The sequence below is a fragment of the Canis lupus genome, chromosome 17 (assembly GCF_003254725.2).
Source record: "Canis lupus dingo isolate Sandy chromosome 17, ASM325472v2, whole genome shotgun sequence".
Taxonomy (NCBI): domain Eukaryota; kingdom Metazoa; phylum Chordata; class Mammalia; order Carnivora; family Canidae; genus Canis; species Canis lupus.
This window is the reverse complement of record NC_064259.1, coordinates 57592261-57609715: the sequence shown is the minus strand read 5'-3', so window position 1 is coordinate 57609715 and position 17455 is coordinate 57592261. Positions and strand designations below refer to the sequence as shown.

The 17455-nt window shown below is 40.1% G+C and overlaps 1 protein-coding gene and 1 pseudogene across 2 annotated transcripts in view; both read left to right on the top strand.

The window, feature by feature from the left end:
- Window positions 1-2196, top strand: part of FMO5 (flavin containing dimethylaniline monoxygenase 5) — a 32736-nt gene extending 30540 nt beyond the window's left edge. For both annotated transcript variants that reach the window (XM_025453300.2, XM_025453299.2), the window contains exon 9: window positions 589-2196. In XM_025453300.2, the coding sequence (XP_025309085.1) occupies window positions 589-934 (346 nt within the window). In that variant the 3' untranslated portion in view covers window positions 935-2196. The remainder of the gene's footprint in view (window positions 1-588) is intronic.
- Window positions 1640-3408, top strand: LOC125752728 (ras-related protein Rap-1A-like; annotated as a pseudogene).
- Window positions 3409-17455: the final 14047 nt, after the last annotated feature.

Below are 17455 nucleotides of genomic sequence, written 5' to 3'. Positions count from 1 at the left end.
GGGTCTGTGGACCCCACTACCACTGCCCTCATAAAACAATTGAAAATCCCAAGTCTGAGAATTTTGGTGATGAATACTCTCATAACACCAGAGTTTTCTGTATCTGTATCTGCTATATTTGACTCTCTTTATCAATCCTTGCTTTCTACAACATGCCTCTTTTACCATAGGTAGTGCCCATAGATATTCCATGCTCATTTTCCACACTTATTCGTACTTTATTCCTTCACTCTGCTGCTCCCCTGACTTGTAACACTTTGTCGTTTGCTATCAGATATATCCTCCACATCCTTCAAGGACTTATTGCTCTATTTTAACTACCCTCCTCTAACATTTCTATTTAGCAATACAAAACCATACAATATATTAAAAGTCTTATATTCCTTTCTCCCTCATGTGTACATATGTTATATCCCCCAGTAGATTATATAAGATCCTTAAGATTGGGGACAATGTCTTGTCTTTCTTCTCTGTTTTCTACATCTCCTAGCCAAATATGGAACCAATAACAGGTATTCAGAAGCATTGAATAATTGACTGATTGATTGAATTGATGATAGGCCATGGTTTTTGTCTTCCCTGTTTCAGGTATGTGGAGAGCCAACGCCATACTATTCAGGGAGACTACATAGATACCATGGAAGAGCTTGCTGATCTGGTGGGTGTCAGGCCCAATCTGCTGTCTCTGGCCTTCACTGACCCCAAATTGGCAATACAGCTATTTTGGGGACCCTGTACTCCAATCCAGTATCGTCTACAAGGCCCTGGAAAATGGGATGGTGCCCGAAAAGCTATTCTCAGCACAGAAGATCGTATCAGGAAGCCAATGATGACCAGAATAATTGAAAGCAGTACTTCCACGACTTCAACAATAACAATGGTCAGGTTTATGGTGGCTGTTGTTTTCTTTGCTATAATTATGACCTACTTTTAGCTGTCCATTTGTCATTGCTCCAGTTTTCTTTGGAAAACTGGATCTAGAGTTGCCTTCAGAATCTGATGAGATTGAACAACTCTCAGCTTCACATTGCCCAAGAATCTTTTGTTTTTCTTACCAAAGCATTAATCCTCTGTCCTCTTTTCCCTACAATGAGATTATAGACTTTCATTCATATTGATTTCCCTCTCTTCCTTCTCTGACCCATCACTTTTTCCTTTCAGTAACCCCTGAATTTATGAGCTCAGGTATTCTTTTAGTCATCTTTGTATGTCCTTAGCAGACTTCTTGACATGTCGTATGTGCTTAATAAATTTTTGTTGTTTATCAAATATTATGGTGAGGAGCACTCAATATCTATATAAGAAATGGGTTACTCCATGTAATTCTGTGTCTGATAGGATTTGGCTTCCTATTAGAAGCTCAATATTTTGTTTGTTTTTAATATTGTAACTAAATGTGTATCTCCTGAGATATAAGAGAAATATTGGTCTTGTATACATCTAAGATAAGATAAACAATCATTTTATTTTTCTAGCTATTCACTAGTGTGTCTGATTCTGATCCTTTTATCTCTTTTCCCCTAAGCAATGTATCTTTCTTTTTTCTTTATTTTTTCAATGAGAAAACTACCTTCAACTTTCTAGGCTCATGAATCATTCTGATAATCTAGCATCTGTCAATAGGTTCAACTTGGTTAAAATGCCTGGGATTTTAGATAAGAGTCTAATCAATAAAAGCCTTGTTCTGTTCATGTCTCACAAGTTCAGTAAGTGTTAACTGCTGGGCACATCGAATTTCATAAAAAATAATACTGGATATACCAGTCAGGTTTATATTCATAAATAAGTTGTTGTGCAATACGTTTTTCCATTGCTGCCTATTATTTAACGAAAGATTAAATCTGAATAAGGAACAATAGTAGCAAGTATAATCTTTCCCAATGTGAATACACATAAGAGAACAGAAATGTGAGAACAACTTCTTCCTATTTCTTCCCTAAAACTTGTGATACTAGTGATTTATCATCTGTAAAAATGGTCTTAGTATTTTGCAATCTGCAGGTTATTCTAGTTCAAAAATAAAAGTTGCTTGCTTCTTTTTCATTTTCTTCTTTTAACCTATAAATTTACCTCTTTTAACATGTGAGCTTTTTGAATGAATAGTCCTTTGATAATATAATATCATCATCAGTATCTCAGTTTCCTCTTTATTTTTTTTTCAGTTTCCTCTTTAAATAAAAAGTGTATCATTCTAAATTCATTGACTCTCTCATTTTACTTACAATATGCAAGGTTACCAAAAAATCATTGGTTAACTTCTAAACCAAGCTAAAAGTAAGTTGTGAGTAGGAAACTGAACTAAAAACAACTCAAGATACAAAGCCCTAGTTGCTGATGACTGTATACTAATATTCATCAATTTACCATACCTTGCTTTTGTAATTATGTTGAAAGGTTATATCACTTTCCCATTATATAATTTTCCTTTATATTACACACATGCACAGACACACACACACACACACACACACACACACACACACACACATTGTTGTGCCAGAAAGTAAGCAAGTGCTCAAAAAGCAAACCTGATAGGAATATGTCAAAGGGATACAGAAGCCAACTGAAAGTGGTCTCAATGGTCAAAGACAAGACAATCTGAACAACAAAATAAATGACCTAATGTAATATATCCTGGATGGGAACTGGAACATAAAAAGAAGATTAAGTAAAAATTAAACGGGCAAGTGTGTTCTGGAGGTGCAGCCAGTGATGCTGCTACTCTGCTGAGCCAGAGCAGGAGCCACTACAAAGAGGGGGAAGAGGCCCAGACCTCGGTGGGGCAGGCGGGGATAGATTCTCAGAATTAGGATAACTGGATCAGAGGGTGGTTACTCTGTATATAACAGTGTGTATCTCACTGCACCTTCAATGGCACTGAATGTCAGTATTTAAAAAGACATCGTGCATGAGTACCAACTAGTAGTCCTTGGTTAAGGAGGTGTGACAGTTCAGTTTGTTCCTGGAATTTTTGTTGAAAAATATGATCTAATGATAGAAGATTCCTACAGAAAGCAAGTTGAAGTAGATTGCCAACAGCACATGTTCAAAATTCTGGACACAGCAGGACAGAGAAATTTACAGCGATGAGGGATTTGTATATGAAGAATGGCCAAGGGTTTGCACTAGTATATTCTATATAGCTCGACCCATGTTTAATGACTTATGGGACCATTTGATGGGTGAAGGGCACAGAGGATGTTCCAATGATTTTGGTTGCCAATAAATGTGGCCTGGAAGATGAATGAGTAGTTGGCAAAGAATAGGTCAGAATTTAACACGACAGTGATGTGACTATACCTTTTTAGAATCTTATGCAAAGTCAAAGATCAACATTAATGAGATATTTATGATCTGCTCACATAGATAAATAGGAAAGAAATCATATCTCCTACTTTAGACATGTAATAAGCACCTCTGGGCCAGATTACAGGTATGAACTGTTGCCTAACTGGGAAGTATTAGCATTCCAACTTCAAATGGGATGGAAGCTGAAGAGGCTTCTCTTGTTTTACACATTTTGTGAAGAAATGAAATCTTATGTAGGTTTCCATGAATCCCCTGAAGAAACAAAATTGTTCTCTGTATATCTTTTGGAAAATAAGACAATATTCTTCCTTTGCAATAGCAGTTATAATGGATGTGAAAATAAATATATTTGATTCTAATATGATTATACAAAAGAGCATGGATGCATGTCACATGTTAGATATTGCTATTATAATCAAATGATTTCATATTGACCTTTTATCTCAAAGATTTATTTATTTTAGAGTGTGCGTGCAAGCAGGGGAAGGGGCAGAGAATACCAACCCAACTCCATACTGAGCATGGAACCTGATGCAGGGCTTGATCTCATGACCTTGAGATTATGAGCTGAGCCAAAAATTTTAAATTAAAAAATTAAAATTAAAAAAAGAAATATATTTATTTGGTTCAGAATTTGAACCAGAACCACATTCTAGTGGAATTGTCTCAGAAAGAGGAAAACTATTGGATAGTACCATTTATTTAAATTACTATGTTTTGGAGGAGTTAAGATGGCAGAGTAGAAGGGGGACCCTAGGCCTCCTCATCCCTTGAATACGGCTAGATCAACATCAAATCATTTTTGACAACTAGGAAGTCAATCTGAGGATTAAGAAAATCTGCACAATTGTGGAGGGAGGGAATTTGATAGATGCAAGGTTCAGAGATATGAAATGGGGAAGAGAAAATCCACAGTCCTATAGAGAGGACGGAGCCCTTTTCATAGAGAGAAGTCATGGAGAGAAGGAGAGAACGGAAGATAGAGTGGTACACTGGTTTTGTCTATGAGGCTGTGGTGTGGGGATCCCCTGAGTCACATTGGGAGAGAACATTTCCCTTCCTGGATTACATTTGGAAGACGGTATATTACCTCTCCAAGGATAAAAGACCCACCAGGTGCCACTGAGCAGCCATTCAAAAGTCAGGCACAGAGACATGCACAGAAGGCAGATAACATGGTCATAGCTTTTCACTATGCTTCACCATGGACACCAGGCACTTTTGTGGCCATGCAATTGCTTTTCTGAGACAGAATGGCGCTGGGTGTAATGCTCTGAGGTTCCACTCTGGGAGAGGAGAGTGGGTCCATGCATTGCTGAGTTCTTTATGATTTGGAGTTTTGAATCCCAGCTGCTGGCCAGAGATAAAACATAAGAGAACAGAGTATGCCAATGGCCTGGGCACAGATAGGTTGGGGGGGGGGATCTGATAAGAGCTTGGGACACAGGAAGGGAAATTGTTTGCTTTCCTGGGGGAAGAGATAGACATTCAAGTCCAAGAGTCACAGAGAACTCCCTCTCAAAATCAACAAAAATAGGTCAACACCAAGACATATCATAGTGAAACTTGCAAAATACAAAGATAAAGAGAGAATTCTGAAAGCAGCTAGGGACAAAAGGTCCTTAAACTACAAGGTAGACACCTATGCTTAGCAGTACATCTGCCCACAGAAACTTGGCAGACCAGAAGAGAATAGCATGATATATTCAATGTGCTTAATGAGAAAAATAGGCAGATGAGCATACTTTATCTAGCAAGGCTGTCATTCAGAATAGAGGAGATGAGGAGTTTCTAGAACAGGGGTCCCTGGGTGACTCAGTTGGTTAAGTGTCTGCTTAAGGCTCAGGTCATGATCCCAGGGTCCTGGGATTGAACCCCACTTTGGGCTTTCTGCTCAGTGGGGAATCTGCTTCTTCCTCTCGCTCTGCCCTGCTCATGCTCTCTCTCACTCTCACTCTCTATCAAATAAATAAATAAAAATTTTTAAAGATTTTATTTATTCATTCATGAGAGACACACAGAGAGACAAGACGCCTGATGTGGGACTCGATCCTGGACCCCATGATCATGCCCTGAGCTGAAGGCAGACACTCAACTGCTGAGCCACCCAGGTGCCCCTTAAATAAAATCTTAAAAAAAGAAAGAATAAAGAAGAAAAGAAGAAGAAGAAGAAGAAGAAGAAGAAGAAGAAGAAGAAGAAGAAGAAAGGAAGAAGAAGGAAGAAGAAGAAAGAAGGAAGAAGAAGAAGAAGAAGAAGAAGAAGAAGAAGAAGAAGAAGAAGAAGAAGAAGAAGAAAAAGGAAGGAAGGAAGGAAGGAAGAAAGAAAGAAAGAAAGAAAGAAAGAAAGAAAGAAAGAAAGAAAGAAAAAGAAAGAAAGAAAGAAAGAAAGAAAGAAAGAAAGAAGAAAGAAAGAAAGAAAGAAAGAAAGAAAGAAAGAAAGAAAGAAAGAAAGAAAGAAAAAAGAATTTCCAGGACAAACAAAACTAAAAGAGTTCACGAACACTAAACCAGCCCTGTAAGAAATATGAAAGGGGACCCTTTGAGTGGGAAAGAAAGACCAAAAGCAACAAAGACTGGAAAGGACCAGAGACAATATAGAAGAACAGTGACTTTATAGGTAATATTATGGCACTAAATTCATATCTTTCAATAATCACTCTGAATGTGAATGAACTAAATGCTCCAATCAGAAGACACAGAGTATGAGAATGGATTTAAAAAAAAGACCCAGTGATATGCTAGTTACAAGAGATTATTTTAGAACCAAAGATACCTCCAGATTGAAAGCGAGGGGATGGAGAACCATCTATCATGCTAATGGACATCAAAAGATATCTGGAGTAGCCATGCTTACCTCAAACTGGATTTTAAACCAAAGGCTGTAATAAGAGATGAAGAAAGGTGCTATGTCATAATAAAAAAGGATCTATCCAACAAGAAGATGTAAAAATGTTAAATATTTATGTTCCCAACTTGAAAGCAGCTGAATATATGAAAGAGTTAATAACAAACATAAAGAAACTCAGGGATAATAATACAATAATAGTAGGAGATTTTAATACCCCACATATGGCAATGGACAGATCATCTAAGCAGAAGATCAACAAGGAAACAATGGCTCTGAGTGACACACTGGACCAGATTGACTTAACATATATTCAGAACATTTCATTCTAAAGCAGCAGAATACACATTCTTTTCAAGTGTACATGAAACATTCTCCAGAATAGATCACATACAGGGTCACAAATCAGACCTGAACCAGTACAAAAAGATTGAGATCATACCACACATATTTTCAGAACAAAACACTGTGAAACTTGAAGTCAACCACATGAAAAAAATTATAAAGACAACAAATACATGAAGGTTAAAGATCTTACTGAAGAATAAATGGGTCAACCAGGAAATTAAAGAGGAAATTTAAAAATACATGGAAATAAATGAAAATGAAAACATTACAGTTGAAAATCTTTGGGATGCTGCAAAGGCAGCCCCAGGAGGGAAGTATCTAGCAATACAGACCTTAGTTAAGAAGCAAGAAAAGTATAAAATACATAACCTCTCCTTACACCTAAAATATCTGGATAAAGAAGATGTGGTATATGTATACACAATGGAATATATGGAATATTACTCAGTCATTAGAAACGACAAATACCCACCATTTGCTTCGACGTGGATGGAACTGGAGAGTATTATGCTGAGTGAAATAAGTCAATCCGAGAAGGACAAACATTATATGGTCTCATTCATTTGGGGAATATAAAAAATAGCGAAAGGGAATAAAGGGGAAAGGAGAAAAAATGAGTGGGAAATATCAGAAAGGGAGACAGAACATGAGAGACTCCTAACTCTGGGAAACGAACTAGGGGTGGTGGAAGGGGAGGTGGGCGGGGGGTGGGGGTGACTGGGTGACGAGCACTGAGGGGGGCACTTGATGGGATGAGCACTGGGTGTTATTCTATATGTTGGCAAATTGAACACCAATAAAAATAAATTTATTAAAAAAAAGATACAATGAAATAATTCCTTCCACTCACAATAAAAAAAAAATATCTGGAGAAAGAACAGCTAATGCCATCCGCAATGGGAGAAAATTGAGCGATTTTCTTTCCTGCAGGATCAGGAACATGACAAGGATCTTCCACTCTCAGCACTGTTGTTCAACATAGTACTAGAAGTCCTAGCCTCATAAATCAAACAACATGTCTTTATCTCTTCTTCTGTTCTGAATGAGAGACCCTCTTGCACTGTTGGTGGGAATGTGAACTGGTACAGCCACACTGGAAAACTGTGTGGAGGTTCCTCAAGATGTTAAAAATAGAACTACCCTATGACCCAGCAATTGCGCTGCTGGGGATCCACCCCAAAGATACAGATGCAGTGAAACACTGGGACACCTGCACCCCGATGTTTATAGCAGAAATGTCTACAATAGCCAAACTCTGGAAGGAGCCTCAGTGTCCATCAAAATATGAATAGATAAAGAAGATGTGGTATATGTATACAATGGAATATTACTCAGCCATTAGAAATGACAAATACCCACCATTTGCTTCAATGTGGATGGAACTGGAGGGTATTATCCTTAGTGAAGCATATCAATCGGAGAAGGATAAACATTATATGGTCTCATTCATTTGGGGAATATAAAAAATAGTGAAAGAGAATAAAGGGGAAAGGAGAGAAAATGTTTGGGAAATATCAGTGAGGGTGACAGAACATGAGAGACCCCTAACTCTGGGAAACGAACACAAGGTGGTGGAAGGGGAGATGGGGAGATGGGGTGACTGAGTGACGGGCACTGAGGGGGCACTTGACGGGATGAGCATGGGATTATGCTCTGTGTTGGCAAATCAAACTCCAATAAAAAATATATATACAAAAAAAAAGAAATCAAACAACAAAAAGAATAAAAGGCATACAAATCAGCAAGGAAGAAGTCAAACTTTTACTCTTCGCAAGATACTCTATGTAGAAAAGCCAAAAGACTCCAACCAAAAAAATGCTAGAACTGATATATGAACTCAGCAAAGTTGCAGGATATAACACCAAGGTACAGAAATTTGTTGCATTTCTATACAACAATATTAAACAGCAGAAAGAGAAAGAAACTGCACCAGAAACCATAAGATATCTAGGAATAAACCTAACCAAAGAGGTAAAAGATCTGAAAACTATAGAACTTTATGAAAGAAATTGAAAAAGACAAAAATTGAAAGGCATTCCATGCTCATGGATTGGAAGAACAAGCATTGTTAAACTGTCTATACTACCCAAAGCAATCTACAAATACAATGTAATCCTGACCAAATAACACCAGCATTTTTCAGAACTAGAATAAATGATCTGAAAATGTGTATGAAACCACAAAAGACCTCAAATATCCAAAGTAATGTTGAAGAAGAAAAGCAAAGTGGAGGTATGATTCCAGACTTCAAACCATATTACAAAGCTGTAATAATCAAAAGAGCATGGTACAAAAACAGACACATAAATCAATGGAACAGAACAGAGAACCCATAAATGGACCCATGACTATATGGTCAATTAATCTTCAACAAAGCAGGAAAGAATACCCAAAGGAAAAAAGATAGTCTCTAACAAATGGTGTTGGGAAAACTGGACAGAAACATACAGAATGAAAGTGCCATATGCAAAAACAAATTAGAAATGGATGAATGACCTAAATGTAAAACAGGAAACCATCAAAATCCTAGAGCAGAAAATAGGCAGCAACATCTTTCATCTCAGCTGCAGCAACTTAATAGACATATCTCTAGAGGCAAGAGAAACAAAAGCAAAAATGAACAAGATGCTTCTGCACAAGGGCATCAGGCTGGCTTAGTCAGTTAAGCATCTGACTCACTTTTGGTTCAGGTCATGATCTCAGGGCTGTGAGATGGAGCCCTGCATCAGGCTGAGTATGGAGCCTGCTAAAGAGTCTCTCTTTCTCTCCCCCTCTCTTTTTGCCCCTCTCCCCACAGTGCTCTTTCTCTCTCTAAAAAACAAGAAAAAAAAAACAAACAACAACAAAACCAAAAAGCTTCTGCACAGTGAAGGAAATAATCAACAAAACTAATAGGCAACTTATGGAATAGGAGAAGGTATTTGCAAATGACATATCAGATAAAGGGTTATAGTATCCAGAATCTATGAAGAACTCATCACAATCAACACCTCAAAAATAAACAATCCTGACAAATTGAACTCCAATAAAAAATATACAAAAATAAATAAATAAATAATCCAGTTAAGGAATGGGCAGAAGACATGGACAGACATTTCTCAAAGGAAGACATACAAATGACTAACAGACACATGAGAAGATAATGCTCAACATCGCTCATCATCAGGGAAATACAAATCAAAACCACAGTGAGATACCACTTCACAGCAGTCAAAATGGCTAAAATTAACAACTCAGGAAATAACAGATGTTGGCAAGGATGTAGAGAAAGGGAACCCTTTTGCACCACTGGTTGGAATGTAAACTGGTACAGCCACTCTGGAAAACAGTATTGAGGTTCCTCAAAAAGTTAAAAATAGAACTATCCTATGATCCAGTAATTGCACTACTGGATATTTGAGGGGGGGAGGTCAGAGGAATATGGAGTGAGAATCTTAAGCAGGCTTCATGCCCAGCATAGAGCCTGTGGCAGGGCTCAATCCCACAACCCTGAGATTATTAAATCAAGACTAAGATATTTAACTGACTGAGCTACCCAGGTGCCCCCACTATTGGGTATTTAGTGAAAGGATACAAAAATATTGATTCAAAGGGGCACATGCACCCCAATGTTCATAGCAGCACTGTTAACAATAGCCAAATTATTGAAACAGCCCAAATGTCCAGTGACTGATGAATGGGTAAAGATGTGGTATACATATATGATGGAGTATTATTCAGCCATTAAAAATAACAAATGTCGGTCAGGCGGCAGCTCCAGGCTGAGGGATCTGCACCCTGCTGCCTTGGGGAGACGCAGCCCTGGGAGTGCGATTCCTGCAGCACAGGGGCCAGATCCCAGGGTGCCGGGGACACAGCCCATGATCCTGTGCTCCCCCCGGGACAGGCGGAGGCGGGAGGGCACAGAACAGCGAGGACGCTCCTGGCGCAGGGCTCCCCCAAGCTGTGAAGATCGGCGCCCCCCCGCCCCCGGAGCATCCAGCCCCTGCGGACTGGGAGCTGGGGTAGTTACTGCAGGAGCTGACTCCAGTCCTGGAGAGCTGGCCACCGCCACTGTTGTTGTTCCTCCTGGTGTCACCCTGTGCCTGGGAGGGGTGGGGCTGCCAGGGAAGAGAGGCCTCAGGGAGTAAGCAGCTCCCATTGAGCCCGGGACCTGGCGGGGGTGGGGCAGCTCCCCCAGGTGCACACACCTGAGAATTAGCACAGCAGGCCCCTTCCCCAGAAGACCAGCTGGAAGGACAGGGGAAGAGCAAGTTCTTGACCGAGCATTGCTGGAAAGCTCCAGGGGAAGTCGAGGAACATACAGTATATAGAACCAGAGAGTATCCCTCCTATTGTTTTTCTTCCTTTTTCCAGTACAACTCGTTTTATATCAGACTGTAAATTTCCTATTTTTTTTCTCTTTTCCCCACCTTAACTATAATATTTTACCACCGCTTAATTTTTAAGATCTCCTTTTTGACTTTCATATTTCTACAATTACAGGTCCTAGATATATTTTCCACTTCTAGATTTCCTTCAACATAGTCAATTCAGTTTTGGGAGATATACAAGATATGTTTTTTTGTTTTGTTTTGTGTTTTTTTTCTCTGCCTCATTTTGTTCTACAATAGCGGAAGTTAATACCTTCTGATTCATGACCAGCATGCACACAGAGCCAAGTGGTATACCATGCTGGTTCATTCTGTGAGGGTCCTCATTCCCATTCTGCCCTGCTCTTTTATCTCATTTATGTTTTGGTGGTCAATGTTGGGGCACTCTACACATATTTCTGGTTTATATAAATTTGGGACTGAGCGTCTTCTAGCATACAGAACTTAATTTACTCAGAAACAAGAGGATCACCCTCTAGAACCCCTCAGGTAGACTACATTCCCTCTCCACTACAACTTCATCACCACCACCATCTCCCAATCCCACCGCCCTTTTTTTCCTTCTCCCTTTTTTCTCTTTTCCTTTTTTTTTCTCTCTCTCTTCTTCTTTAGGATTCCTGGCCTTTTATTTTTTACTACTTTGTTTTAAAATTCGTTTTTCAATTTAGTGGTCCTTTTGTTTTATTTTTTTCTGATCTTTGTTTTCAATTTCTAGTCTCTGACCTTGGCAGAATCATCTAGGGTGAAATTTACCTAGGTCATGGTTGATATTCTTGACTCAGCCTGCTCATACAGCCACTCTGCACTGAGCAAAATGACTAGAAAGAAAAACTCACCACAAAAGAAAGAATCAGAAACAGTACTCAGTTACAGAATTTGGATTACAATTTGAGGTAGAAAGCCAATTCAGGAGCACAATTATAAAGCTACTGGAGGCTCTGGAAAAAAAAGCATAAAGGAATCAAGAGACTTCATGACTGCAGAATTTAGATCTGATCAGGCTGAAATTAAAAATCAATTAAATGAGATGCAATCCAAACTGGAGGTCCTAACGATGAGGGCTAATGAGGCAGAAGAAAGAGGGAGTGACATAGAAGACAAGTTGATGGCAAGGAAGGAAGCGGATGAAAAAAAAAAAGAGAAAAACAATGAAAAGACCGTGAGGAAAAGTTAAGGGAAATAAATGACAGCCTCAGAAGGAAAAATCTATATTTAATTGGGGTTCCAGAGGGCACTGAGATGGACAGAGAGCCAGAAAGCATATTTGAACAAATCTTGGCTGAGAACTTCCCTAATTTGGGGAGTGAAACAGGCATTCAGATCCAGGAGATAGAGAGGTCCCCCCCCCCTAAAATCAATAAAAACCATTCAACACCTCGACATTTAATAGTGAAACTTGCAAATTCCAAAGATAAAGAGAAGATCCTTGCAGCAGCAGGAGACAAGATATCCGTAATTTATATGGGGAGAAATATTAGGTTCACAGCAGACCTCTCCACAGACACCTGGCAGGCCAGAAAGGGCTGGAAGGATATATTCAGTGTCCTAAATGAGAAGAACCTGCAGCCAAGAATACTCTATCCAGCAAGACTCCCATTCAGAATAGAAGGAGAGATAAAGAGCTTCCAAGATAGGCAGAAATTGAAAGAATATGTGACCACCAAACCAGCTCTGCAAGAATTATTAAGGGGGATTATGTAAAAGAAAGAGGATGCCCAAAGAAATAATCCACAAAAACAGGGACTGAATAGGTATTACGATGACACTAAATTCATATCTTTCAATAGTAACTCTGAACTTGAATAGGCTAAATGATCCCATCAAAAGACACAAGGTATCAGACTGGATAAAAAAGCAAGACCCATCTATTTGCTGTCTCCAAGAGACTCATTTTAGACCTAAGGACAACTACAGCCTGAAAATGAAAGGTTGGAGAACCATTTACCATTCAAATGGTCCTCAAAAGAAAGCAGGGGTAGCCATCCTCATATCAGATAAATTAAAGTTTATCCCAAAGACTGTAGTAAGAGATGAAGAAGGACACTACATCATACTTAAAGGATCTATCCAACAAGAGGACCTAACAATCATGAATATTTATGCCCCTAATGTGGGAGCTGCCAAGTATATCAATCAATTAATAACCAAAGTAAAGACATACTTAGATAATAATACACTAATAATGGGAGACTTCAACACGGCACTTTTTGCAAATGACAGATATTCTAAGCACAACATCTCCAAAGAAACAAGAGCTTTAAATGATACACCGGACCAGATGTATTTCACAGATATTTACAGAACTTTACATCCAAATGCAACTGAATACACATTCTTCTCAAGCGCACATGAAACTTTCTCCAGAATAGCCCACATACTGGGTAAAAAAGCAGGTCTCAACCGATACCAAAAGATTGGGATTGTCCCCTGCATATTTCCAGACCATAATGCTTTGAAACTTGAACTGAATCACAAGAAGAAATTTGGAAGAAACTCAAACACGTGGAAGTTAAAGAGATTGCTGCTAAAAGATGAAAAGGTCGACCAGGAAATTAGAGAAGAACTTAAAAATATCCATGGAAACTAATGCAAATTAAAATACAACTGTTAAAAATCTCTGGGATACGGCAAAGCAGTCCTGGGAGGGAAATATATCGCAATACATGCCTCCCTCAAAAAATTGGAAAAAAAACTCAAACACACAAGCTAACCTCGCAACTAAAGGAACTGGAGAAAGAACAGCGAATAAAACCTACACCCGGGAGGAGGGGCAAGATGGCAGAAGAGTAGGGTCCCCAAGTCACCTGTCCCCACCAAATTACCTAGATAACCTTCAAATCATCCTGAAAATCTACGAATTCGGCCTGAGATTTAAAGAGAGACCAGCTGGAACGCTACAGTGAGAAGAGTTCGCGCTTCTATCAAGGTAGGCAGACGGGGAAAAAGAAAGAAAGAAACAAAAGGCCTCCAAGGGGGAGGGGCCCCGCGAGGAGCCGGGCTGAGGCCAGGGTGAGTGACCCCAGGACAGGAGAGCCCCGTCCCGAAGAAGCAGGAGCTGCACTAATCTTTCCGGCGGAAAGGCACCCGCAGGGAGTTAGAGCAGGACCCAGGAGGGCGGGGATGCCCTCGGGCTCCCTGGGACACTAACAGACACCTGCACCCCGGGAGAGTGCGCCGAGCTCCCTAAGGGCTGCAGCGCGCACGGCGGGACCCGGAGCAGCTCGAGGGGGCTCGGGCGGCGGCTCCGCGGAGGGGGCTGCGGGGCGGGAGCGCGAATCCAACAGCGCAAGCTCCGGAGCACAGGGCGCCAGGACACAGCCCAGAATCCGGCCTCCCCCGGGGAGGCAGAGGCCGGGAGGGCCAGGACAGCAAGGACGCTCCTGCCCAGAGCTGAGCAGATCAGCGGCCCCGCCCCGGAGCATCCAGGCCCCGCAGACGGAGAGCTCAGTAGTTACTGCGGGGGCTGAATCCAGGTTTCCAGAGCTGCCCCTGCCACTGGGGCTGTTCCTCCAGGGGCTTCACGGGGTAAACAACCCCCACTGAGCCCTACACCAGTCAGGGGGCAGAGCAGCTCCCCCGAGTGCTAACACCTGAAAATCAGCACAACAGGCCCCTCCCCCAGAAGACCAGCTAGATGGACAAGTTCCAGGGGAAGCCAAGGGACTTAAAGTACACAGAATCAGAAGAAACTCCCCCGTGTTTTTTTTTTTATTTCTGATTGCTTCCCCCACCCCTTTTTTCCCTTTCTTTCTTTTTCTCTTTTTCTTCTATTTTTTCCTTTTTTTCTTCCTTTTTCTTTTTTCTTTCTCTTTTTTCTTTCCTTCTTTCTCTCCTCTATTGCTCCTTTTCCCAATACAACTTGTTTTTGGCCACTCTGCACTGAGCAAAATGACTAGAAGGAAAACCTCACCTCAAAAGAAAGAATCAGAAACAGTCCTCTCTCCCACAGAGTTACAAAATCTGGATTACAATTCAATGTCAGAAACCCAATTCAGAAGCACTATTATACAGCTACTGGTGGCTCCAGAAAAAAGCATAAAGGACTCAAGAGACTTCATGACTGCAGAATTTAGATCCAATCAGGCAGAAATTAAAAATCAATTGAATGAGATGCAATCCAAACTAGAAGTCCTAACGATGAGGGTTAACGAGGTGGAAGAAGGAGTGAGTGACACAGAAGACAAGTTGATGGCAAAGAGGGAAACTGAGGAAAAAAAAGACAGACAATTAAAAGACCATGAAGACAGATTAAGGGAAACAAACGACAGCCTGAAGAAGAAAAACCTACGTTTAATTGGGGTTCCTGAGGGCGCCGAAAGGGACAGAGGGCCAGAATATGTATTTGAACAAATCATAGTGGAAAACTTTCCTAATCTGGGAAGGGAAACAGGCATTCAGATCCAGGAAATAGAGAGATCCCCCCCTAAAATCAATAAAAACCGTTCAACACCTCGACATTTAATAGTGAAGCTTGCAAATTCCAAAGATAAAGAGAAGATCCTTAAAGCAGCAAGAGACAAGAAATCCCTGACTTTTATGGGGAGGAGTATTAGGGTAACAGCAGACCTCTCCACAGAGACCTGGCAGGCCAGAAAGGGCTGGCAGGATATATTCAGGGTCCTAAATGAGAAGAACATGCAACCAAGAATACTTTATCCAGCAAGGCTCTCATTCAGAATGGAAGGAGAAATAAAGAGCTTCCAAGACAGGCAGGAACTGAAAGAATATGTGACCTCCAAACCAGGAAAAAGAAAAGAAATTTTAAGGGGGACTCTTAAAATTCCCCTTTAAGAAGAAGTTCAATGGAACAATCCACAAAAAGAAGGACTGAATAGATATCATGATGACACTAAACTCATATCTGTCAATAGTAACTCTGAACGTGAATGGGCTTAATAACCCCATCAAAAGGCTCAGGGTGTCATACTGGATAAAAAAGCAGGACCCATCTATTTGCTGTCTACAAGAGACTCATTTTAGACAGAAGGACACCTACAGCCTGAAAATAAAAGGTCGGAGAACCATTTACCACTCAAATGTCCTCAAAAGAAAGCAGGGGTAGCCATTCTTATATCAGATAAACTAAAATTTACCCCGAAGACTGTAGTGAGAGATGAAGAGGGACACTATCTCATACTTAAAGGATCTATCCAACAAGAGGACTTAACAATCCTCAATATATATGCCCTGAATGTGGGAACTGCCAAATATTTAAACCAATTAATAACCAAAGTGAAGAAATACTTAGATAATAATACACTTATACTTGGTGACTTCAATCTAGCTCTTTCTACCCTCGATAGGTCTTCTAAACACAACATCTCCAAAGAAACGAGAGCTTTAAATGAGACACTGGACCAGATGGATTTCACAGATATCTACAGAACTTTACATCCAAACTCAACTGAATACACATTCTTCTCAAGTGCACATGGAACTTTCTCCAGAATAGACCACATACTGGGTCACAAATCGGGTCTGAACCAATATCAAAGGATTGGGATTGTCCGCTGCATATTCTCAGACCATAATGCCTTGAAACTAGAACTAAATCACAACAAGAAGTTTGGAAGGAACTCAAACACGTGGAGGTTAAGGACCATCCCGCTAAAAGATGAAAGGGTCAACCAGGAAATTAAGGAAGAATTAAAAAGATTCATGGAAACTAATGAGAATGAAGATACAACCGTTCAAAATCTTTGGGATGCAGCAAAAGCAGTCCTAAGGGGGAAATACATCAGAATACAAGCATCCATTCAAAAACTGGAAAGAACTCAAATACAAAAGCTAACCTTACACATAAAGGAGCTAGAGAAAAAACAGCAGATAGATCCTACACCCAGTAGAAGAAGAGAGTTAATTAAAATTCGAGCAGAACTCAACGAAATCGAGACCAGAAGAACTGTGGAACAGATCAACAGAACCAGGACTTGGTTCTTTGAAAGAATTAATAAGATAGATAAACCATTAGCCAACCTTATTAAAAAGAAGAGAGAGAAGACTCAAATTAATAAAATCATGAATGAGAAAGGAGAGATCACTACCAACACCAAGGAAATACAAGCGATTTTAAAAACATATTATGAACAGCTATACGCCAATAAATTAGGCAATCTAGAAAAATGGACGCATTCCTGGAAAGCCACAAACTACCAAAACTGGAACAGGAAGAAATAGAAAACCTGAACAGGCCAATAACCAGGGAGGAAATTGAAGCAGTCATCAAAAACCTCCCAAGACACAAGAGTCCAGGGCCAGATGGCTTCCCTGGGGAATTCTATCAGACGTTTAAAGAAGAAATCATACCTATTCTACTAAAGCTGTTTGGAAAGATAGAAAGAGATGGAGTACTTCCAAATTCGTTCTATGAGGCCATCATCACCTTAATTCCAAAACCAGACAAAGACCCCACCAAAAAGGAGAATTACAGACCAATATCCCTGATGAACATGGATGCAAAAATTCTCAACAAGATACTAGCTAATAGGATCCAAGAGTACATTAAGAAAATTATTCACCATGACCAAGTAGGATTTATCCCCGGGACACAAGGCTGGTTCAACACTCGTAAAACAATTGA